Source organism: Setaria viridis, chromosome 9 (genome assembly GCF_005286985.2).
Source record: "Setaria viridis chromosome 9, Setaria_viridis_v4.0, whole genome shotgun sequence".
Classification (NCBI taxonomy): domain Eukaryota; kingdom Viridiplantae; phylum Streptophyta; class Magnoliopsida; order Poales; family Poaceae; genus Setaria; species Setaria viridis.
In genome coordinates this window covers 19,511,437-19,537,510 of record NC_048271.2, presented here as the reverse complement: position 1 = coordinate 19,537,510, position 26,074 = coordinate 19,511,437, and the positions used below count along the sequence as shown (strand labels likewise).

General features: G+C 42.4%; 1 protein-coding gene across 1 annotated transcript; it reads right to left on the bottom strand.

The window, feature by feature from the left end:
• Nucleotides 1–20,275: 20,275 nt before the first annotated feature.
• On the bottom strand, nt 20,276–21,318 carry LOC117839654 (uncharacterized). Its single transcript, XM_034720044.2, has one exon. The coding sequence runs from the start codon at nt 21,267–21,269 to the stop codon at nt 20,562–20,564; it is 708 nt and encodes a 235-aa protein (XP_034575935.1). The 5' UTR covers nt 21,270–21,318; the 3' UTR covers nt 20,276–20,561.
• Between the last annotated feature and the right edge of the window lie 4,756 nt (nt 21,319–26,074).

Genomic DNA, 26,074 nt, shown 5'->3' with positions numbered 1-26,074 from the left:
TGCCCTTGGATCAACAAGCAGAAGTATTGAAATTCATGCAAGAAATAGGTCTGGGACTTGATGAATGTTTAGGGCAAGTTGAGACGCCAACTGCACCGTTCCCTGAGCCAAGATGGACTTATGAGCTAGGAAAACCTCTAGTAAGGCCTTCGTTGGTACGGAAGCTATCAACAAAGATGTACGAAATCCATCAATGGTACATGATGGTGTCCGCCGACTCGAGAGAGATGTTCGGCCTTAAGGTAAAACCGATAGATTTTTACGGCGAAGGCGAGAAAGTTCTGTGGCTAGACTTCAAGGATATATACGAAGTGTACCATCATGATGCCCTGGACATCTCTCTGATCAGTGCTTGGGTTTTGTAAGTGTCCGTTTATCGTAAATTTTGGCTCATATCAGTATCTTTTTTGCATGCGTCACTGTACTAACTTCGTCTTTCATTTTATGTAGGATGCTAATTCAGATGTGCTGACGAGAGGCGTACCTACATATTGGCTTCATGGATCCATCCGTAGTTAACCAAAAACAGATACAATTATCGCCGGAAAAAACCTTGGTGGAAGTATACAATTTCCTAGACAAACAAGCATTCAAGGATTTCATACTAATTTCGTACAACTTCAAGTAAGTGTGTGTATACCGTCTACTTTCGTTATCTTTTTCCTTACCTGATTAATGTTAGTTAGCTCTAATATGTACGCAGCTTCCACTGGATCCTTATTATAATTGAGCCTGAAAGAAGTCACATCACTGTCTTCGATTCGTTGAGGAAAGATCCGGTGGAGTATCAAGACATACAAGACATGCTAGGCTTGTAATAATTCTAGACCTTTATCTCTATGCAAAAGTTTGTTTCCTAAATTTTATCCCTGTTACACTATATCATTCATTATTCTAATCCGCAGCGCATGGAAACAATTCATAAAGACACACAAAGGTCCATTCAAAGAAAAACTTACATGGAACACAGACTTCCCGGTACGTATGAAGTCTGCACATTTATTACATTGTATAACACAAATATTTCATAACTTATTTTTTTCCGCACTGAAGTGCTTAAGATAGGAACCCGGGAATAATTTATGTGGTTACTACATCGTGAGCACATGCACAGTTTTATGGGACCCAAGGGACTAAAGATGACGCCGCACAACTTTAAAGTACGTAAAATAAAACTATTACTAGTTAATTATTTTCTAGCTCCTTATATTTAATTGTTCGTGTAACATTCACAAATTTCCAAATTATACATGTTAAATATTCAACAAGGACTCTTGAAGGAAGAAAGAGTAGCGGCAATATGTGAAGGTCTCATTGGATTCTTAATGGCTGAAGTGGTAAATCCAAAAGGAGAATTTTATTACGATGGACGACAATTAGACGCTCCGAGCAACACCTCGACAGAAAGATTGTAGATATATAGTTTGATTTATTTGTATATATAATACGCGCTAATTAAGATCGATTTGTACTAGTTGAATTGTGTATATGAATTGTGTATATATATACTAATTGTATAATTACAAATTTCATTTGTTTAAATACTAGTTGATTTTATTATAAAAAAATCTTAACTACTAAAGGTTAACAAAGGGGCCGCGGTACTACGTACGTGATGCATGAAAATTTCAGGCGCCATGCAGGGCGTCATTTAGTCCCGGTTGGGAAATCCAACTGGGACCAAAGGGTAACCCTTTACTCCCGGTTGCTTTTACCAACTGGGAGTAAAGGGCCTGTCCCGCGCCTGCCGGGACTAAAAGGTGACATTTACTCCCGGTTGAAAGACCCGGGACTAAAGACCTCCCTTTTGTCCTGGTTGGTTTATCCCGGATGGATTTTCGGAAGATATACACCCTACCAACCAGGACTAAAGGCCAGTTCTCTACTAGTGTGATGTTATAGACTATACACTATTTTTTTCATGTTTCAAAGTCTTTTGGGCTAATTATTAGTGGACCAAAGGCTGGTGCGGGCGCCATCCAATATTAGCTCCCGACGTTGGGCATCCCATGCTACGAAATCCGAATTCGATCTCATGAAATTTCAATGTCAAAAGCGGTCTTGAATAGCTGCACACATTTATCTTGAAAAGTGTTGTTGCAAGTCTCTAGGAACAATTTTGAGAATGCTACTTCCTCTGTCCCAAATTGTAGGTTCTTTTAACTTTTCTAGATACAATTGTAGGTTCTTTTAACTTTTCTAGATACATAGTTTTTGCAATGCACTTAGATATAATATATGTTTGGATGCATAGCAAAATCTATAAACCTATAAAAACTAAAATGATCTACAATTTGAAACGGATGAAGTATTTAAATTGACGCCTATTGCAGCTCTTGTTCGGCGCATAGTATTATGCAGCCAAAGCGGAAGGTTCAGGATCATGGAATAACGGGATGACTCGAGATCGACTCTCCGTATCATCCTTCCATCTGAATGGCTAAACATAATCCGGCTAGATATTATTTTGGGGCTCTAAGAAATAACATAATATTATACATCGGAGGAGTTTCGTTATAGGCTCCCTTGAAGTATAGAGAAAGTCCTAATAACCCCTAAACTATGTTTTGGTTCAATTTACCCCTAAATTATGCTATTTGGTTCAACTTACCCCTAACGCAATTTGTCTTTTTTTTCCTCCATACATAAGTTGAATTTTAATTTGAAACTTTACGGGGTGGTAGTGGACATCATAATCTATATTAAAAAGTATTTTATGAATTTTTCATCATTATTTTTTATATAATTTTGTATCTCAATGATAAATTTATTATTAAATATCCTACCCTATCAAAATAATGGTAAAAAATTTATGATATATTTTTCAAACATGTCTTATGATGTCTGCTACATCTTGTAAAATTTGAGCTTAAATCCCACTTGTGCTTGGAGAAAAAAAAGTTAAATTATATTAAGAAGTAAATTGAACCAAATGGTATAGTTTAGGGGTAAACTGATCAAAAAAATATTTTAGGGGATTATACAGACTTTTGTTATACTTGAGCGTAGTAATTTGGACCTTTTTCTTGGTTATAACATAATAAAATGATGTTTGTATGACGTGGCAGCCTTAGATACACCGTTATAATACTTAAGCATTGGAACTAGGCTAACTGCTAACAAACGATACACACATAAAAATAATATCGCACACAAACATGTCGCGTCGATATTGGCGCATCTCTCTCTCGATCGTGTGCCCGTAAAAAATTGAAGAACAACGGTACGGCACAAGATGGTCTCTCCATGTCATCTTGTCGTCCTTCCGTCCCAAGGCCTAAAATTAGGAACCGGATCTCAGGCCCGCCGCCCACAAGCATGCATACGAGTTTCTCTCCGATGGAGCCGTGCCTCACTGCCTCGCCCTGCGACGACCGACGACCAAGATGGCGAGCATGTGGAGAAGCTCCGCGTTGCCCGCCCTGCTCCTCGTCGCCGCGCTGATCGCCGGCGCAGCCGTCGCTGACGACGACGACCATCACCACCACGATGCAGGAGGCAAGTCGATCTGCGACGAGGCCGACTGCGGCAGGGGCACCTGCATCGAGCGGCTGGGCTGGATCCCCTGGAGGTCCTCGTACAAGTGCGACTGCGACCCCGGCTGGAACCGGGCCATCAAGATGGTTGCCTCCTCCCCCTGCAACGTCCCCGAGTGTACGCACGCTACCTAGAGAGCTGATGAACATGGATGCAATTCATATCCAATCATGCAACAAATTTGCTGACGGCTGTATGTTGCCATGCTGCAGGTTCCTTCAACAGCTCCTGCCTCAACCTTGCCCTGCTGCTGCCCAGGGGAATACCCTTCTCCGACCGTGAGTCGCCGTCGATGATCTTGCCTCGCCGTCTAAATTCCAGCAATGTAAAATCTGTGCCTGATGTATTTTATGTGCAGCCTGCGTGGCCGTGAACTGCGGCTCGGGAGAGTGCAAGAAGGACGAGGGCTTCCATTACCATTGCGAGTGCGAGAAGGGCTACGCCAACATGCTCAACAACACCAAGTTCCCCTGCATCGACGACAACTGTAAGGCTCAACGAGACGAGACGATCGATGGCACCAACGATCTCCCCTGAACGTGTTGCATATGTCGTTACTGCGTACGTGCAGGTCTCATGGGCATGCACTGCCCCGCGCTGTACGACCCCGCCCCACCGCCGCCGGCACCGAAGGTGGCATCGTCGTCGCCGGCTCCGCCAGGTAATCGCGATCGGCTCCCGTGCGTAATGCGTTGTTGATCGAGTCACGCCTTCATACAACGTCGTGATCGTTGCTCTGAATTCTGAATTTCTGATGCGCCCTTTAATTTTTCGCAGGATCTGCTTCGGTGCGGAGTCTGCTGCAGCAGCTGCTGCTGGCGTCGCTCGCCGTGGCGCTGGTCATGTGATCACATATATTCACATGGCAATCGAGATGGGGCAAGCCAGAGGGCTTTCACTGACGAAAGCGCCACTTCCTTCCAAGAAAAGTTAGACGGCAAACCGGCGATGCAGGGAGCCATGGACCCATGTAATGAACATTAGCTGGCTTGGCTGCGAACCTGAAACAATATAACGATCTCTCTGCCTGTGAAGCTGTGCTGTACACACTTGAGACATGGGTTTCCGTAATTGCAAAAGAAGAAAAGAAAAATGAAGAATGCCTTTCCATGCAAATGTACGACTTCAGAGTCCACATATATTCAGTTCATAGTGCAACATGTTAAGCTGGTTTTCATAGTTGACAGATTACGGTAGACTCAATAAATCGGTCAACAGCTTGACACATTGATTGACGAACTAGTCAACCTTATCCATCATAAGTTCATAGCACAAACACAAGCTCAGAGGACACGACATGCATTATGCACTGCCCCGCTCAGATGGATAAATTTAACAACCCACACCTTTCTTCGTAGCTTCATAATGTCGTGCATGCAAACAGCATGACATTGCTTAAATATGCAGAAGGTTCAGTATACCAGGGAAGGATTTTGCGTCAAAAAAAATATTAGAAATTTTCAGGAGACTCCCACACACACGCACGTCGCAAGTCATGCGTATAGCTTCCTTACCATCTTACCTACACAGCATATCCAACTAAATAGGGGATGCTATCCTTTTGTATTCACCCGTGAGGTTAGTCCGGGTTTGTAACACCAACCGAAAGTAAAGAGTCACACCAACCGGGACTAAAGTGTCTTGCACGGATTACAAAATTTAGATACGGGACTAAAGTCGTAGTCCTGGGTCCAAAAATGACCAAGACTTTTGTTAAGGATGAAAGGTCATTTCTCTATTAGTGCATCTTGTCCACCACCACCACCTCCGCCTCCACCTCCCCCATCCCCAGCCCCAGCACTAACATATCTTGCTACTCTTGCAGCCTTGGCAAGTCCTATGCTAAGTTGGACGATGAAACTAAGGGCACTTAGTTCCAGCCATTTTGAGCTACCAAGCTTTATGAATCGTGAAGGATGGGATGAGTTAGGAAGTGAAGACTGCATGGGTATTTATAGTGCAGGGTGACCATGTAAAGTGGTAGTGCAAAGTTGACACTTGCTCACTAGTCGTTCATCATGGAAGAGAAAACGACATGGTAGGTACCCCGTGACTTTCAGGCAGACAAATCAAACTCTTTTCTCCGGCGCGGCCTGACTTTACGTGTGAAACTTTTGTTGATAATGCGGCTGTGCGTGGTCAAGAAATTTTGAAGACCACGTACTCTGCGGCCCAGGCATTTGACCAGCTATATGTCAATGCTAAAAATCATGTGTCTTGATGATCTCTCTGCATACTAATGATCTGTAAAATGCAGCAGCAGCTGTTTCTACTTCATATGTGTGGAGTACACGGTTAACAGAATCCTATAGAAAACTTAGCAGTCATCACGTGCAACTTTGCTTGTTACATTGACTACTAAGATTACGCAGTAGGTTCCCGCAAGATTCATCTCATATTCGGTAAATAGAATTTACACGAGATCATTCTCATTTTTCTATGATTTCTCAAACATTTTTCCAAAGTTACTACTCCAATGTTCCCGTGCAATTTGAAATTTATCGAGATTCTATGAGATGTCCGAAATTTGAAAAAAACAGAAGTGAACCAAATTGTATCTGTCCGGTTCCGTAAACCCAAGATTTCCGGCGGTTTACCTGCCGACAAAATTGATCACCCACGGTAATAGGTCAGTAACCAATAAGCAATTAAGTAGGTTCACATGCATGAGCAGTGTAGATGATCGCTAGAGGGCACCATGCATTGATGCATGGCATTCCGGCGGCCTGCCGACGAGTATGCATACACGTTAAGTTTGATGCAGAGATTCTTGTGCCAGGGCCTGTATTTGACTTAACAGGTTGGCAAGGGGACCTCTCTTGCGCGTTGAAGGTCAAATGCTTGTTTATACGAGGCAGCATGCAAACGCGCGATCGACAAGCAGCTGCGTTTGGCACTCTGCGACTGTGACAGTGTGTGACGTACTACCATACCACGACCAAAAACGATTTGTGTTGGTACGTCAAAATTAGCGTGTTAGCGGGCGGAATTGGCACCCGCCAGCATAAAGGTGATCGGGGCCGCCGAGCTAGTGCCCGCCAGCACAGATGGGATGCATCTGTGCTGGCAGGTGCGTTAGGTGGCCCGCCAGCACAAATGTCGCCAAGATAAATCCGCGAACAGCTTCTTCCCCAGCCAACCTTCTATTTGGGGCTTGCCCGAGAGGAGCTCGGGAAAAGCTCCAAAAATACGAAATCTAAGGGAGAAGGTTTTGCTCTTATTTTCTTTGGAGGAGGTGGCTATAAAATGTAAGTTTGTGCCATTCCAACCTTATTTTCAACTTCTATCCATCATTTCTAGCTTCATTAGGTTGTCATCTAGATTTAGACCTAGAAGAGAGAGGAGGGAAGAGAGAGAAAATAACTAGGGATGGATTATTTTTGTAAATAAAATTCTATGATCATATTATAACCACTACAATGCTATGTTTGTCATTTTAATGTCATATAGAATTGAGTTTGATTATATTTTTCCTACTTATTAATTATTACATCCATGGTTTAACTGAGTTTCATTTAGGGTAATATAGAATTGTTTTTTATTATATTTCTTCCTACTTATTAGTTACTACATCCATAATTTAATTGAGTTTATAGAATTACGACCTATAGGTCATTAAATTAGTTAATATAACATAGAATTATTGTCATAGGTTGTTAATATGGATCATAAAGCATGGATGTATGGCATACGGAAACATTCGCATACATTCATGCCAGAGGTATCAAAGTTTATGGAGGCTGCGGAGAAGCACGCTCGCATTTGCAAGACAAAGCAAATACGTTGTCCGTGTTTTCACTGTATCAACAATATTGTATGGGAGGATATTGATGTCATCAATAGACATTTGATAAAGCGAGGTTTTGTGGATAGATACACAATTTGGTCCCACCTTGGTGAGGCAGGAGGTATTTCAACAACACAAACATCGATATTGGCTCTGATGAAGTGGGTGGTGATGATGCAACGAAAATGATCATGTTATGATGGATGATGATTATGACTGTGGAGATCAAAATGGTGATCAAACAGATGCTCGTATGGAAACACAGGTGGACGAGGAACGTGATGTTGATATGGAGGACATGTTGCACCACATTGAACCAGAAGTGTTGCTAAAGAGTGCTAAAGGGTTAGAGAATTTCGAGACACTTAAGAAGGTAGCAAAGGACCATATGTATGAGAGATGTGGGAAAGAGTAGACAATGTTGCGTTTTGTCCTTCATCTTTTGATCCTGAAGGCTAAATTTGGCTGGTCAGATAATAGCTTCAATGATCTCCTTACTCTGCTGGGCAAGTTGCTCCCGAAGCCTAACTTTGTGCCAAAAAACACATACGAAGCAAAGAAGATTATCAATCCATTGAAGATGCATGTGCAAAGAATACACGCGTGTAGAACCACTGCATATTATACCACAGTGAGTACGCAGCATTGAAAAAGTGTCCAAATCGCGATGCTAGCCGTTACAAAAGTAATGCCGACTTCTGTGAGGACCTTGCTGGTTCCTCCATCGGGAATAAGAGGAAGAAGGGTGCAAAGAAAAGTGTTGGTGCTCAAGTGAAGGACGAGTTCTATATAGGTACTGACACGACGACTCAACGCAGAGTTCCTTGCCTTGGTGATGTGGTACTTGCCAGTTGTGGACTGTCTGAAGCGTTTGTTCTCAAACCCAAATACCGCTGAAATGATGACTTGGCATGTTGATCGCCTAATAAAGGTTGATGGAAAGCTTCGACATCCTTCCGATGCTCGCCAGTGGAGGACCTTTGATGCCAATCATCCAGAGTTTTTAGATGAAAAAAGAAATGTATGGTTCACATTGAGTACAGACGACATGAATCCGTTTGTGAAAGAAGCAGCACGCACAGCACATGGCCAGTGATGATGACCATATACAACCTTCCCCAATGGATATGTCACAAGAGAAAGTTTCTTTTGCTAACCATTCTCATATAAGGCCCGAAGCAACCTAGCATCGACATAGATGTTTTCCTTGAGCCATTGATGGAAGATATGCAGAAGCTTTGGGAATATGAGGTTCGGATGTGGGATGAGTACAGACAGGAGCACTTCACACTAAGGGCCATTATCTTTGTTACCATCAATGATTATCCCATCCTATTTGTCCTGACAGGTCGAGTAAAAGGTAAGACAACATGCATAGTTTGCTTGGATGGAACATCATATGTGTACCTTAAGGGATCTATGAAGACAGTGTTCATGCGGCATAGTCGCTTCTTATTGAAGATGCACAAATACCGCAGGATGAATGAATTTTTCGATGGAACCAATGAGAATGATTTTGCTCCAAAACCGACTATGAGTAAAATAGTATTTGAAATGTGCGAGCAGGTCAAGTTCAAACTCGGTAAGAAGTCATTAGATGGTGCTGATAATTCGAAAAAGGGAATGAAGCAGGCTGAAACTACAGAAGTCGCAGACGTGCCGTTTAAGAAGATGTCTATCTTCTTTAAGTATTTGCCATACTGATGAGAGCTGGCGGTGCGCCATGCCATTGATAGGATGCATCTTTAGAAGAATGTGCTCGATAGCACCATCGGATTCTTGGGCTTATTAGGCAAGGTAAAAGACGGACTAAAATCACGTAAGGTTTTGGTTGACCTTCGAATCAGGCCAGAGCTCCACCCGCAAGAACTTCCTAATAATAAGCAATACCTTTCCCCGGCTAGCTACAACTTAACACCAGATGAGAGATTGGCTATGTGCAAGTGCTTGCACATGTTAAAAGTGCCGACCAGATTCTCATCCAACATCCGATCACTAGTCTCATTGAAGGACATGATGCTTGCCGGCTATAACTCTCATGATTTCCATGTGATGATCATAGTTTTTCTCGCTATTGCGATCCGAGCTATCAAACCAATATTCATAAAGATCGTTATCACACGGATGTGTTACTTCTTCACGTGATTTCGTAGAAAGTGATCGATTGTATCGAGTTGGCTAGGCTTCAGTTGTTTGTGTTGGAAACTTAGGCCCAGCTCGAGATGTGCTTCCCTCCGTCCTTTTTCTATATCATGGAACATCTCATGGTCCACATGGTCCAGCAAATAACTGAACTAGGATCTATGTACTTCCATCAAATGTGGACATACAAACGGTTCATGTCGACTCTCAATGGATACAAGAGAAACAAAACCTTTCTAGAGGGTAGCATGATTGAGAGCTACCATACAGAAGAGAGTGTTGATTGCTGCATAGATTACATAAAAGATAAGAGAGTTGTTGGTTTACCGGAATCTCAACACGAGGGCAGATTGTCCGGGAGAGGTACCATTGGAATGAAAAGATGCATTGACAAGGACAACCAGCAATTGGAGAAAGCGCATTCAAGCGTTCTACAATAGCTCGCAATAGTGGAGCCCTTCATAGGGAAACACCTAAATGAGGTCTATGGAGAAAGTAATGGTTGCTCCGAGAATTGGATCATCAAAGAGCAAAAGCGTCGTTTCCCATCATGGTTGAAGGACCATGAGCAGCTACTTGAAGGAAATTCCACAGACGAAGTTACATTGACCAGGTTGGCGTCTGACCCATCAAGCAATGTCACCTCATGGCAAGCATATGAAATTAATGGATACACATTTTATACCACCGCAAAGGACAACAAAAGTGTGGCGTACCAAAATAGTGGTGTTCACATAGAGGCGATTGATACATCCAGATAGAGCATAACTTACTACGGTTTCATAGAGAAAATATGGGAACTTGACTATGGAGAGAATATCCGGATCCCTGTCTTTCGGTGCCAATGGGTTAGACACCCGAATGGCATTATAGATGACAATTATGGGTTGGCACTTGTAGACCTAACCAATGTAGGTTACAAAGATGACCCACGGGTACTCACTGAGCGTGTCGCACAGGTATTCTACATAACCGACCCTATGAATGCAAAGAAGCACATTGCCATCTCTGGAAAACAAAGGATCCTTGGAGTTCAAGCTGTAGTGGACATTGAGGATTACAATCAGTATGAGGAATTGGACTTGTTCAAAGACCATGAACGAAGAATCAAGCGTGTTGAAGCGAGCATTGATAAATGCATGAAGCCGTGGTTATGTAGTGACTGTGAAGGAAGAATCGTTAAAGGGTAAATTAATATTTCTTATTAGTTATGTTGTAAGATTTATTAATTATCTTATAATACTTTATTAATGTGGATTAGACTTTATTATCTTGTAACTAACCACCAGCATAAGAAAAGTGTAGGGGCACATCCATACCACAATACAATATAACCAGTTCTGATAATAGTGCAAGTTCGTACATCAATACTTAAAGGTCCTAGAGAGAACAAGTTCAAATCCATAAGAAAAGGGTAGGGGTACAACTATGCATGTTACATATTTCATACTCCGGCTCGCTTCCTTAGATATGGAACATAGTTAAGGTCTCCAATCGTTCAGCCTAGAACTTCATCAAAATAAGTTAGAGTACGGATGAGTGCACTCTCCTTCGCTTCACATGGAGTATCACATACACTACTATAAGTCTCGAAGAATGGAGACGTTAACTGATGTGGCCTATAGAAAGTGAGATGAGCCTAGAACTTCCAATCTCTAGTAACATCGGGTTTTCCACCCATGTAAGTAAAATCAAACACATCCAAGACTTGATCCAGAATCGCACGAAAGCTCACTGCCACAATGGTAGTACCAAATATATCCTAAAAGATGATAATAACATGATGAAAGTTAAAAGATGTAACATAACTAAAGTTAAAAGAATGATAAAAGAATGTTACATACCATGTCATGTTGATTAAGCCGACAAAGCTTCTCAGTAGTCACAATCACATTGCCTTCTCCCTCCTCGAGCTGCTTTATTCGAAAATATGACAAGTCTGGTACAAAGTACCCATGATCCTTAAGCTGTTCTAGGCAGGCCTCCATGACGGTCCTCTCAAAAGTTACCCTATTTGGTGCTAGATTACCCTATGCAGCAATTGAAACCGTCGGGATGGCCTCTCCTGGTGACATCGAGGTGAAATTCGTATCTCGAACAGGTACTTGAAAAGAGATATGTACTTTTTTAAAATGAATTTCACCAACAACCTCGGTTTGCACTACAGGAGAAATACCACCTATAGCTTCGACAACATCTTTGAGCCATCTAATAGGTTGATAAGCTACATTATGTGTAAGTAAATTTAGAATTTATTCATGTGTAGTAAAAAAATCACTTAAAAGAAGGAAAGAATATTACTATGTTGGGAACTAATCTGCTCCTTCGATCGCCTGTTGGCAAGTCAATGGCTCCATTAGGGAAATGAAGTCCTGGATGACTAGCGGGAGGGTCCTCGAATATGTAAACTCCTGCTACCTCCATGGCCACCACCACCACGGCGGCCACCTCCACGGCCACCACCACCACATGGAAAAGAACTTCCACTTGCCATAGTTAGCCCAAACTATCCAAATAAAATTGTAATAAAATTGTAATAAGATATAGGTGGTTCCACAAATATCAACTTCAATGATAATTACGTCGAAAATTGATTAATTCATGAAATGCTTAGAATAAAAGATTGTCCAAAATAATGGAGAAATTTACAATTGTTAGTTTAGATCTCATGTACATTGTTATAACTAAATTGATAATAGAGAAGCATCAAATTTAATAATCGAATACATATTTAAGGTTTGTCTACTCAATCCATTTTCCTTAATGAATTTACTTAAAAAAAGAAAAAAAACAACCGCCGACCGGGGAGGAGGTGGCCCAGCGCGAGGAGGCGCTGGCGGCCCACCGTGGAGGAGGCGGCACTCGGGGACGAGGCTTCGCTCGAGGAAGGAAGCGGCCCAGTGGGGATGAGAGGCGGCTCGACAGGGAGGAGGCAGCGCTCGGGGAGGCGGCCCGGCGGGGATGAGAGGTGGCCTAGCGGGGAGCAGGCGGCGCTCGGGGAGGAGGCGGCCCAGCGAGGATGAGGGGTGGCCTGGCAGGGAGGAGGCGGTTCTCGGGGAGGCGGCCTGGTGGGGACGAGGAGGCCTAGCAGGGATGAGAGGCGGCCCGGTTGGGAGCAGGCGGCGCTCGGGGAGGAGGTCGGTAGCGCTCGGGGGCCACGACGGAGTCGGGCAGCCAGACAGCGTAATTTTCGTTCACAACACCGAGACTTAGAAAATTTCAGGCACTCTCCTGACCTTTGTAGGGAGGCATCAATGCTGGTGGGAGCTAATGCTGCCCACTAGAACAGCTCCTCTGTGCTGGTGGGTGACATTAGCGCCCGCCAGCACAGAGTTTTCACCAAATTTCAAACAATTTAAATACTTGCGAAATGAGTTCAAAATTGTTTCAAACTTCTACACCTGAACATAAATGTTATATAGTGAACATAAAAAATATATTTTCATACATAACACAAATATTTTGACTAGTTAGTTCACATGTGACTATAGGTTGAAACACCTCATGAGTTATAGGGTGATTATGACTTGGATATCCATTTGGGAAGGACGTACTATTGCACTATCTCAAAATTGTCTTATTATTTTTTGTCCATGTTGGTACACCGGTAAAGTGTTTACATGCCATTATCATGACTGTTCAACAAATTTATATTTTATTAAAATTAAATTAAATCTAGATGGAATGGCACAATCCACCTTCCCCCTTGGATTTGGTGTTTTCTTGTAAAGATACATTTTTAGTTTTTATCTCAAATCATGGAATTTTCTTAAATATGGACATGTTTAAAAGGTTTAACATGAAAATCCATTTACTTTTTTATTTAACTAAATTTTAATAAAATATAATTTGGTCCAACAATCATGATATTTGGCATGTAACCACTTTACTAGTGCACCAACATGGACCAAAAATAATAAGATAATTTTGAGATAGTATAATAGTACGTCCTTCCCAAATGGATATCCAAGTCATAATCACCCTGTAACTCATGAGTTTCAACCTATACTCAAAAACTTTTGTGTTATTTATGAAAATATAATTTTTACAAGCACTATAAAACATTTATGTTCAGGTGTAGAAGTTTCAAACAATTTTGAACTTACTTAGCAAGTATTCAAAATGCTTGAAATTTTTTGAAAAATCTTTGCTGGCGGGTGCTTAATGACACCCGCTAGCACAGTGTGTTGTGTTGGCGGGTGTCATTAAGCACCCGCCAGTGCAAAGGCTCTGCGCTGGTGGGTGGTATAAGAGCTCGCCAGCACCGATCTCTCCTACATAATGTGCGACTAGGGCACCAAATTTTCTAAGTCCCGGCGCAAAAGTTTCACTACGCCGTCAGGCTGCCAAATTTTTGCACCAAAACCGCTGCCCTCCTCGATGCCGCCACCGCAGCCCTCCTCCATGAGTGACGCCACGGCCTCCTCCCCGACGCCCCCTCCTCTCTAACACCGCCGTGCCTCCCCGTGCGCCGCCGCCCCTCCTCCCGTGCATCGTAGCTCCTCCCCGAGGCCGCGCTACCGCTCCGTGATGCTGCGCCACCGCTCCTACCTGACTGTCGGTGCGGCGCCACCTCTCCAGCGCCACCGCTCCTCCCCGAGGCACCGCTCGTCCTCGAGCCCGCGCCCCCGCCGATCCTCCCCGAGGCCACCGCACCTCTTCATCTCTCCCGAGGTGAAGGGCCTCTTCGTTTCCCCGAGCCCGAGCATTTTTTTATTCTTTTTATGCAAAAAATAATTACTGGATTGCAAATTATTGTAGAACAGAAATGTAATAATAAATTTGGTGTGCAAATATTTATGGATTGGAATTTTCATGAATAATAAATATGTATAAATTATGATAGGAAAAGTTTGGTGTACTAATATTTATTGATATGTATAAATTCGTGAATAATAAATATGTATAAATTGTGATAGGAAAAGTTTGGTGTACTATTATTTATTGATATGTATAAATTTATGAATAATATATATGTTTAAATTGATGGGATATTGATATGTATAAATCTATAAATAATTTTTAATTGCAAGTATTAAATTTTGCATATTAAGAGCGATGGACAACAATGAGAACAATGTTGAATCCTTCGAGGAGGATTCAGATTCTAACAACGATTGTGGATTGTATTCTACTCCACCTGAGTACGAACCAAGCCCACCTAGGTCTCGTAGGTGTCCAGATGAAGATGATCCTGAATACGATCCAACCGCGAATCATCAAGTACCGTACTTGCATGCACATTCATATACTAGCTAGTGATATGTTTGTTGTTCACATGAAGATGATAAACTCCAACTATTATTTTCTCTATAGAATGATTACCAATCCCTGATGCATTCCTCGTCGCGACGTCGTAGAACATCTACTCTACATGAAGAGGAGGTAGATGCCTCTGCACCACAACCTTCGGCTACTACTGCTTCTAGTAGTAATCCAAAAAGGAACCGTGGGAAATGAAGTCGCAACCAGATCCCTGAAAATGGTAGTCTCGTAATAGAAGAGCTTGGTGCCAAAGGTGAGCCCATATTACCTGAGGGGATATATGCTAGGTTTCAGAACATCTGTGGAGCTATTGTTACGGATAAATTGCAGATCTGAATCACGACTAGTAATTGGAAGAAGGTGCCTACCACTACAAAGGATGTATTGTTGGCCACAGTGAAAGAAAGGTTCGCTTTTCCTGAAGGTCAAGAGAAATTCGCAAGAAACTTTGCCGACAGCCTCCTTGGGAGATGTTTCTGGAATTAGAGGTCTACTCTTAATAAATAATATGTACAGAAAGGCAAGAATGCTAGGGATGACTTCGGTAAGATTCCTCCAGAAATGTGGGAAGAGTTTAAACAACAAAAGAACACGCTGGAAGCAAAAGTCCTGAGCGACGAAAATACCGTGAAGGCTATCAAAGCTGCCGAGAACCTCCATCACTTGGGTGCGGGAGGGTATGCTGCCAAGATCGCTAAATGGAGGAGAGATGAAGAAGAATGGAGGAGGGCCAGTTTACTAGATATGTTTACATGGAGAAAGATCAGCTAACCTCTGTGATCGGAATCATGGAGCACTCTGGGCATGTTCGAGGGATGTCATCAACATTACCCTAGGTAAAGCATTCTCCAATGACCAAGCAAGCTACAGGAAGTGTGACCATTATAAAAAAAAACTTTGAAGAGAAGATGAGCGAAATTGCCAAGCAGGAGTTCTTAGAGTTCTTGGCCAACCATGCGATAAGCCAAATGATGGCTGACCCAACAGTATCCTATGGTCAACAACAGGCAGAACCAACCATGCTACTTGCCCAAATAGGATTCGTTGCTCCGAGTAGTGCTGACTCCATTGCAAATATGAGGTATCCTATTGATGACATACAAGTGGATACACCATGCATGTTGGTTATATCTTATGGAAGAAACAAATAAATTTTGAGAGGTCGCAACCGGCATGGCAGTAATGGGTCATGTGTTTCCATAGGCACTCCTACCAGAATACGCTTGGGAGCAAGTTGTTCTGGTGTTGGATGAGTCGTGCGAGATAGACATCCCTATTGATGAGGGGATTGAGGTTCTCCATGATGCGATGAACTAGTACATACTGTGGCATCGCTGAGATATCATTTTGAATGCATCGCCAGAAACCTCACAGCTGAGCCAAGAACTACCCCTTCCAAATTCAAATGTTGACACGGAGCAGCTGACGCTATCAATGTGCAGGGAGCTAACAATGAGGATGAGCAGCCAATGCCACCACCTGTCCTAGAAGCTCTCAATGAGGATGATGGGACATCAGCAATAGAAGGTGATAAATGGGTAGATGATTTAGAAGTTAATGATCCAACATCACCTTCACCGGCATCTCCACCTCCCAAGAGGCCAGCGGTACCTCGTATGGTCAGCACATATGAAAAGGCTCCATCAGCAGACGTCGACAAGTTTTTAAACGTATTGAAGAAGGCTTCATCTTCTGGTGAAAAATCTGTAGCTTGCAGTGCCTCTCAGCAAAAGGAAAAGGATCAAAACCTCAATTTCTTTGCATCAGATGATGTCCCAATGGATTATGATCATGGCAAACCATTCTTGTATTGGTGGGATCTGCTGGAGGGCCCATGGGAATTGAATAAGCTGCATGAATGGATCATGAATGCAATGAAGCAAGGCATTCAAGGAATCACCGTGCATGTCCCAACTAAGGTTTTTCTTGGCGTTCTCCCATACCATATTGTGATCGATTTCGAGGATTTGCACAGACTTTACCATCGACAACACCTCGACGTGAATCTCATTTCCGTATGGGGCTTGTAAGTCTATATGTACCACATACATGAGTTTTAAATACATATGTATTTTATTTCAAGTACCTGAGCAACCTATTCTGCAGGATGCAATGGAGGGAGGAAGAATTGACGCACGGCAGGTTCAAGGTAGCGTACCTTGACCCAGCACATATAAGTGAGCCAGAGCACAAGCTCAAAATGACGGAAACGATCAAAGCACAAATAGAAGTAGCAGAGACACAAACGGAGAAAGATGCTATAAAAAAAAGCCCATAGAGAAGAAATGCACAAAGTGTCTGTATACATTGCAAAAGTAATGAAGAAAAAGGTTGGCAAGGATTATATCATGGCTCCTTATGGTTTTGAGTAAGCTAGTTTTAATTACTATATATATATACTAGGTTCTATTTAATGCCATCTATAATATAAATTATTTGAATATAATGCAGACACCACTGGATGTGCATCATTATTTTACCCAAGCTAGGAGAAGCAGTGGTCCTCGACTTAGCCAGCTATCATAGAGATAGGTACAAGGATTTCATAGGTATTATACAAAAGTAAGACATTACTTGGTAGTACTTAAATGCATGTTGACATTCTATGCACCTAAGTTGTATTGCTAACTCTTGTGTTTATATCCTCAAAGTGCGTACAAGCTTTACATACTAAAAGGCAGGGTCCACAATCCCAAAAGGACGAAAGCTATGAAAATAATATATCATAGATTCGTAAGAATATAAAAACTTGGTTTTTTTCATATAATGTAGACTTGTCATTAATAACAACTCATCATTTTTCTATTTATTTGCAGTACCACAAGCAATCTCCCGGCTCTGTGCTATGCGGATATTACATGTGCAAGTTCATCAGAAACAATGGGAGGTACCGAACGAACCCTGAAGACATAAGTCTCTTATACACTGCCATGTGCTGACTTCCTAATGGTAATACATCCTAATCTTCATTTACTGTATACCTGCATATGCCTACCGTCGACAGTAACTATAGCAAGATTGAAGACTAACAAATTGACAATATTTGTACGGACATGACGAGGTTCATCCTACGCGACATTTGTCACGAGGATAGAGCATTCGTTGATAAAGATGGCGTGTTGATGGCGGACGAGTGCACAAATCTTCGTAGATGGGCGTAATAGTTTTAATATTAGCGTTTTAATAATGTGAATTATATATTACGTACGATGCAGTTTTTAATAATGTGCACTATTTATTATTCAAGTTTGTTGTTACGTGGTTGGAGATACATATTTGATGGCTAAAAACTGGCTGGAAAAAAAATAATAAATAATTCACGGGAAATAATATATTGAATGGGAAAATACATATTCCTAGCGGGAGGCATAAGCACCCACCAGCACAGAAACCATTTGTGCTGGCGAGTGATGTAACCACACCACCAGCACAAAAAGCATACGTGCTAGCGGTGGCTAACGTCGCCTGCCAGCAGAGAGCGGGCGAGCACCTGCCAGCATAGATAACGTTTATGCTGGCTCAAGGTTGCTGGCGCAGCATAAATCTGTACTAGCCGCCAACATAAAATTTTTGTGGCGTAGTGATAGACCGTGTGCTGTGTTCACTGTTCACACACTCTATATATACTATCGACCTGTTTGACTTGAGCTTTCGCTCGACCGTTGACAACGTGTGGCCCTAGCCCAGTGGTGGCTGGAGCTCGCGAAGTACTAGTAGTTATTAGTCCGTGGGTGCATACGGCCAAATATGTCAACGGAGAGTCGGAGACTTTCAAGATAAGGGTGACAGCTAACCATGTAAACGCTTCCACCACATGGGCTAGGATAGCACGAAATTTGAGCTGCATATATAAGACCGGATTTGAGGCACGTCGACTCGTACACATCATGCTCACCGTCAAATACAGTGACGCGTCGCCCCTGCCTGGGTTTGCAGATTGACTCACGAGTCACGAACCTTTACCCACAGGCGACAGATATTCCAGTCAATCTAACAAACCGTTACGGACAGATAAATACCAAATCTTCGCCGACACGTACTAAGCGTGACAGGACAAACCATATGATTACTGTATATATAGTGTCATTTTTTATAGGGTTTGATTTTACTACTCTGAAATCCTTAACATGCCTTTTTCCTCTCTGATTAGAACTCAGCTTCCATCCAACATTTTTCTCCCAATTGTCTTTGGACCCGGGACCAAAGGGCATTTAATCCCGGATCAAAAATCCACCACCGACGGCCACCGACGGGAGCCTTTTAGTCCCAGTTGGTAATACCAATCGGGACTAAAGAGTCCCCTTTAGTCCTGGTTGTAATGGCTACTGGGATGAGGGAGCTTTTTATCCCGGTTGAAAATACCAACCGGGACTAAAGGCCCCTCCCCTAGTCCCGGTTGGATTTACTTTAGTCCCGGTTGGTAAAGGGGACCTTAAGTCCCGGTTGGTGTTTTCAATCGGAACTTCCGAGGCCTTTACTCTCCCCCCTCTCCACCTTATCTCCTCCTCTCCCCTCCCTTATCTTCTCTCCTTCTCCTTTATCTCCTCCTCTCCACTCCCTTATCTCGCACAGGCAGGCGGAGTGGCGGAAGGCACAAGCGGCGCGGGCCAGCCTTTGGCGGGCGGGCAGCCAGCGCGGCGGCCGGGCGGCACGGATGGCCTGCTGGCGAGCGGCGGGCGGGCGGACGGGTGGGCGAGCGGCGAGCGGGTAGCGGGCAGCAGGCGGGCGAGCGGCGGGTAGCCAGCGCGCTCGGTGCGGGTGGCCCAATTTTTTTATTTTTTTGAACCTTTTTAGTCCCGGGTGAATGACCCGGGACTAAAGAACTCCCCTTTTGTCTCGAATAGTTAGTCCCGGTTGGATTTTCGGGATCTATGACCCTTACTAACCAGGACTAAAGGTGCGTTTTCCAGTAGTGAATGGATCATGCCCTTATACCTCCTTCACGATCTAACATGACCCTAACTAATTTTAGTTAAAAAGATATAGTAGTTTAGTCCAACTCTGGTCTTAAAATTGTTAGGCTTTTTTGTTATTGTTCCTTAATTAACATGTAGCATCCACATTGTAGAACCCATATGCAATGTGGATCCAATATTATCCGTTCTGAATTTTGTTCTGAATTTATCCATTATCTGAGTATTTATCACAATTTTTGTTCTGAATTTATCCGCTATCTGATAATTTATCACAATTTCTAAGGAAACCGAACTATTTTGTTTCATTACTTTTATTCTAAAGTACAATGTTAGCTAGTCATACGGCATTAGCGTTGCATAAACTCTGAAGTAGAGAGCACAGTTTTGCCAGTCATAATTTTTTTTTTGATAAAGGCCAGTCATATTCATATCCAGCCGCAAGAAAGTATAGAGGCTGTGGATATTTTAAAAAGCACATTATTAAAGGCCAAGCCAATGCAATCACGAAACATTCACTGACAAATATCACCAGCCACAACTTTCTTCGCTGCTGCATAACGTTATGCGTGCAAAGGTTCGGCACTGGTACAGGTATGCAGAAGGTTCAACATATATCAAACAAGCAGTATCCAGAAATATACATTACACTCCATTATATCACTCCAAGACAAGCTATATATAGACAGCAAACAGCTGTTCAGTTGAAACGCACAAGTATACATGACCATTAGTATATGGAATACCACTAATTTTATTACAGCAGCCATGACAAGGCCTTTTATTCCTTACTACTCAAGTACATTACACAAAATCATAAGTTCACAACACAAAATTACGTAAACAACCATATTATTACTAATCGTGCAGTAGTATATATATGTTGGCATCAGATATATCAGTTCTTTTTAGATGTCTTATGGGTGCCAATCACCACTGCCAGCACTCCCAGACCCGCTTCCTGAGCCACTTCCATATCCACTGCCGCTTGAACCAATTTGTCCACCACCGCCACCACCACCTTGACCACCCGCTTGAGTGTATCCACCGCCATAAGGGCCATATCCGCGAGCCTGACCATACCCAGAGCCAGATCCAGAACCTTGTCCCGATCCACCATTTTGTCCACCACCACCACCTCCACCTTGGCCACCTCCCTGAGCATACCCGCCGCCATAGGGCCCATACTCGCCAGCCTGACCGTACCCAGAGCCAGATCCAGAACCTGAGCTAGAACCCCCGTATTGTTCTCCACCACCACCTCCACCCTGACCACCTCCCTGAGCATATGTGCCACCATTGGGCCCATACCCGCCAGCTTGACCGTACCCAGAACCCGAACCGGAACCAGACCCAGAACCCCCATATTGTCCTCCACCACCACCTCCACCTTGGCCGCCTCCCTCTGCATATGCCCCACCATTAGACCCATACCCACCAGCATGACCATACCCAGAACCGGAACCGGAACCATATCCTGATCCACCATCTTGTCCACCGCCACCGCCTCCCCCTCCACCACCTCCTCCCCCAGCACTCACATATCTCGCTACCCTTGCAGCATTGGCTAGTCCAATGCTAAGGAGGACGATGAGGCTAAGGGCTACGAACTTGGTTCTAGCCATTCTGAGCTACCAAAGCTCTTTGTGAAACTGAAGGATGGGATGAGTAGGAAGTGAAGCCTGCAAGGGTATTAATAGTGCTGGGTGACCATGCAATGCGCTGTGCAAAATGACACTTGCTTACTAGTTGTTCATCATGAAAAAGAAAACGACATGGTAGGTACTGCGTGACTTTTGGGAGGCAGATAGATGACACTCTTTTCTTCTCAGTCGGCCTGACTTCACGTGTGAATAATATTGAGTGGATAATGCGGCTGGTGGGGATCGTCAAGAAGTTTTGAATACCATGGACTCAACGGCGGCCCAGGCATTTGACCATCGATCTATACCAAGTTAAACCGTGTGTCTTAATGCTTTCTCTGCACACTAATGATGATCTGTAAAAAGATGCAGCGGCTGCAGCCTTTAGTTCCATATGGAGAGTGCACCCAGTTAACAGTCAGCGTGTGCACTGCATGTTACATCGATTAATCAAGTAAATATTACAGGAGGCAATAGGGTGCATGCAGATTTTGAGACATTTTCCCAAGTTTGATGAAATTTCGTGAGGCCTGACAGGAAATCTGAGACGAATTCTATTTGACCGGTTCAATAAACTGAGATTTCAGGTTTATATAGCTGCGGTAATAGGGCCCGTAAATCATGCCATGGATCCCACACGTATGAACAAGCAGTGTAGATTATGTAGCTAGCACACAGAGAGCTAAGCTGCATGGCATTCAGCCTGTGTGTTTGACCGACCGAACGAGTAGTAGTTCAAGTTATGGCGAGGGACGACCTCTCTCACGCGTTGAAGATCGAATGCATGGATGAAGTAGCATGCAAACGCGATCGACAAGCTGTTAGGCACTCAGCGACTGTGACGTGTACTACTACGGTCCACTGTACTACTGTTCAGACGCACACACTGATAAGCACTGATAAGTGATGACACTCATATATTGTCGGCCTGCAGTTTGACTCGAGCTTTGGCCCGACTGTCGACAATGCGCGAGGGGCACCGTACCGAGGCGCAGTGGCTGGAGCTGGACAAGACCAGATTTCGAGGCAGGTTGTATGGAATCTTGCTCACCGCCAAACACTGGCGGATGGAGCTACGTAGAGGCTAACGTGGGCCATGGCCAGCGCTGGAGAAATTTCCGCGAAGTGAAAGACCGCCTGCTAGAGCTGCTGCAAATTTGCATGGCTGCATAGCTTTCATCGAGAGGTGGGTGTTTGATAGGAGGTGTTAAATTTTAGCATGATCACATCAGATGTTCGGATACTAATTAGAAGGATTAAACATGAGCTAATTATAAAATTAATTGCACATATGGAGTCTAATTTGCGAGACGAATCTATTAACACTAATTAATCCATCATTAGCAAATGGTCACTGTAGCATCACATTGTCAAATCATGGACTAATTAGGCTTAATAAATTCATCTCGCGAATTAGACTCCATCTGTGCAATTAGTTTTGTGCAATTAGTTTTATAATTAAATTATGTTTAATACTCCTAATTAGTATCCAAACATCCGATATAACAGGTGCTAAAGTTTAGCAGGGTATCCAAACACCCCCTCAGTATATATGCTTTTTCAAGCTAGCTATAATATTTTAATGCAGATAATTTGCTAAGTAAGCATTTTATTTACCGATTCTCTTGGAGGCATTGACATATCTGATTGCTTTTTCAAGTTAGTTATAATATTTCAACGCAGATAATTTGCGGTTACGTAATATAGTATTTTGTTGAGATCATGATGCGTTAATGCTAGCTCCGCCGCTGCCTTCAAACACAGCGGCGTGCCAATACCCGGATTTGCAGAAACGATGCACGGACCTTATTATCCGACAACTGAGAGACAGGTGCTTTTGTAACACACCATGACGAGTAGAGCCTTCACCGAACAAATTAAATAATAGTTTCCTGACCGATACAATATTTAGCAGAATACAAAAGTATATGCAGCCAACGTTATGTTTACTGACCGTATTCTCATTTCGCAACCCATGCAGGTGCTCTATTTTTCAAAAAGACAACTGTTACCCCAAAAGTGATATTTTTCCCACAGTATTTTCTACGGGTCGACAGTTTGTGACATTATGTACAGTACGGAGTATCTATCACATCCTACGTTTATCGCTAACCCCTTGTTTACTTCACCCCTAACTCCCAACTTTAGCACTATGCAAAAAGAAGATTCCTCATCACATCAAACTTGCGGTACATGCTGGAGTACTAAATGTAGATGAAATTAAAAACTAATTGCACAGTTTTGTTGTACTTTGCGAGACGAATCTTTTGAGCCTAATTAGTCAATATTTGGATAATAATTCACAAATACAAATGAAACGCTGCAGTGTGCTACAGTACTGTAACAGTAATTTGGCACCTCCCAATTTTGCCAACTAAACGAGGCCTAAATTTGTTATACTGTCGTCTGTCGACCACTGACCGAATGCTACAGACCTAAGCATTGCCATAGCTTAAGCAGGGCCAGGAAGAAAAAGGCTCCAACTTGCTCCAGACATTGGGCCTAAATTGCGCTGAGCCGAGCAGCCTCCAGTCTATCTCAGCAACTTTAGCCCATCCAGGCCCAAAATGCTTAATTGACTGGCTTGGTAAGAGACAAGGGCGCCTGAAAAAATTGTACCTGCCCAACCACGGGTCCACGGCTTGCTGCCCAATATTGGACATGTTGAGGAGATAGGCCAGAAATGAATTTTTCTTTGACCCGAGCCCGTCCCAACTGACAAATGCTCAGTCTACTCCAGTCTCCAGCCATGTAAATATACTTTTTTAGATGAAGGAGGCCTTATTTAAAAACAAGTTCTTGCCTCTCTACAACAAGACAATACACACAACCATTACAAAAGAGATTAAAAATTGTAATGAGATTAAAAATAAAGAAGAATGATATGTAATATGCTCTAAGCATCATAGCACCTCACTCAAAATACAACTCAAAACCACCTATCAACCTCATTCCAACTACAGAGAAAAAACTTGACGCGATTGCGTCTATTTTCTTACATGACGAATTGAGATGAACAAAATCCATAAAACTCCATCTCCTACAAAAGGAAGATGATAAACAGTGCATCTAAAGCATCTCATGTAAATAAACTAACCTCCATTTTAAAATAATTAACAACTTTGAACTTTTAGGGTGCACATTTTGATTACTAAATTAAGTAAAGCAAGAAATGTTTCATAATATCATTAGGATTTAGGAAAAAGTCTATATTAGTCCCCTCAAGTATAGATAAAGTCTGGATAACCCTGGTTCATTTTACCTCCTGAACTATGCAATTCGATTCAATTTACCCCTAACATAATTTGTCTTTTTTATTTCTCCATGCATAAGTGGAGTCTTAAATTAAAATTTTGTAAGATGATAGCAGACATCGTAACACCTGTTAGAAAAATATATCTTGAATTTATATCATTATTTTGATAGGGTATGATATTTAATAATAAATTAATTCTTGGGATACAAATTGTATGAAAAATAATAATGAAAAAATCATAATATATTTTTTGACATACATTATGATGTCCACTACCATCCTGGAAATTTTCAAATTAAAATTTAACTTATGTATGGAGAAATAAAAAAAGACAAATTGTGTTAGGGGTAAATTGGACCAAAACATAGTTTAGGGGGTAAATTGGACCAAAACATAGTTTAGGGGTTATCTGAATTTTGGCTATACTTGATGGTAGTAATTTGAACTCTTTCCAGATTTATTATCAAGAGTATTTTAAGATGTAATATATTTACACCTACTTGCACAAATAGTTCATATAAAATCCGAACAGTGAAACGTTGAACAGTAAAGTCGTAGGAACATGAACAATTCCCACTCCAGCAAACACAAGAACTTACTTTATTCAGTTTCAAACTTTGCATGAACACGGATCTTTGCATCCTCTATCCCCCCATATTTTTTGTTGAATTTCTTATGCACTTGTTGATGTGTTTTTAATCGAGGGAGTACGGAGTACCGTTGAGAGGGCTGGAGCATGGGATATGTTCTCAACCTATATAGGTGGGGATCCGCCTATAAAGAGAGAAATCAAGCAGCCTTGGTTTAGCGATTGTATGTAAGATGGTTTCAGATAAATTGGAGTCTTTTTTGAGCCGACTAATGTCAGATTTCAAATCGAGCAATCGACAATGTAGAGTCCTTGTAGTCTCTTTCATTTATGGACTCCGAGGAATCCACAAGTGACCTGTTCGTTCATATAATCCTATAAAGAAATAACTTTTGTATGTGGAAATCTTGATTCAAACAAGCAACCGAATTAAGCATTGATTTCGAGGCTACCATGAGATCCTTACATAGTAACATTGGTCATCTTTGTTACAAAAACATCATGATAGTTTCTATGGTCCCCTTATCATATCTCAACAAATTCTGTTTTTCCCACAGGGTCGTGATGTCTTTGTATGGAAACACGGGCCTATTCAATAATTTCTATTTGTGGTGCACTATTTTGTAGAATGTAGGTAATAATGGTTATGTCCTGTTCGATAGGTGGGTATTAGCTAGAGAACACAGGAGAACCGGCCCATTTTGAATAGCAAATGTCCACATAACTAACTATTATCTTCGTTCTCAAATATACGACGTTTATACCAAATTAGTTAACTTCATTTTCAAATTTATTTTTGAAATAATTTGTTTATCCTATGTTTAAGAACGTAGAAAGTGTTAAATGTGTTCGTATTACGGGTTGTAGGCAGTCCAGTTCAACTGGAAGATGCCGAATGCAACACCACAAAGAGTAGTGCTGAAGAAGCCCACTAAACCCCAC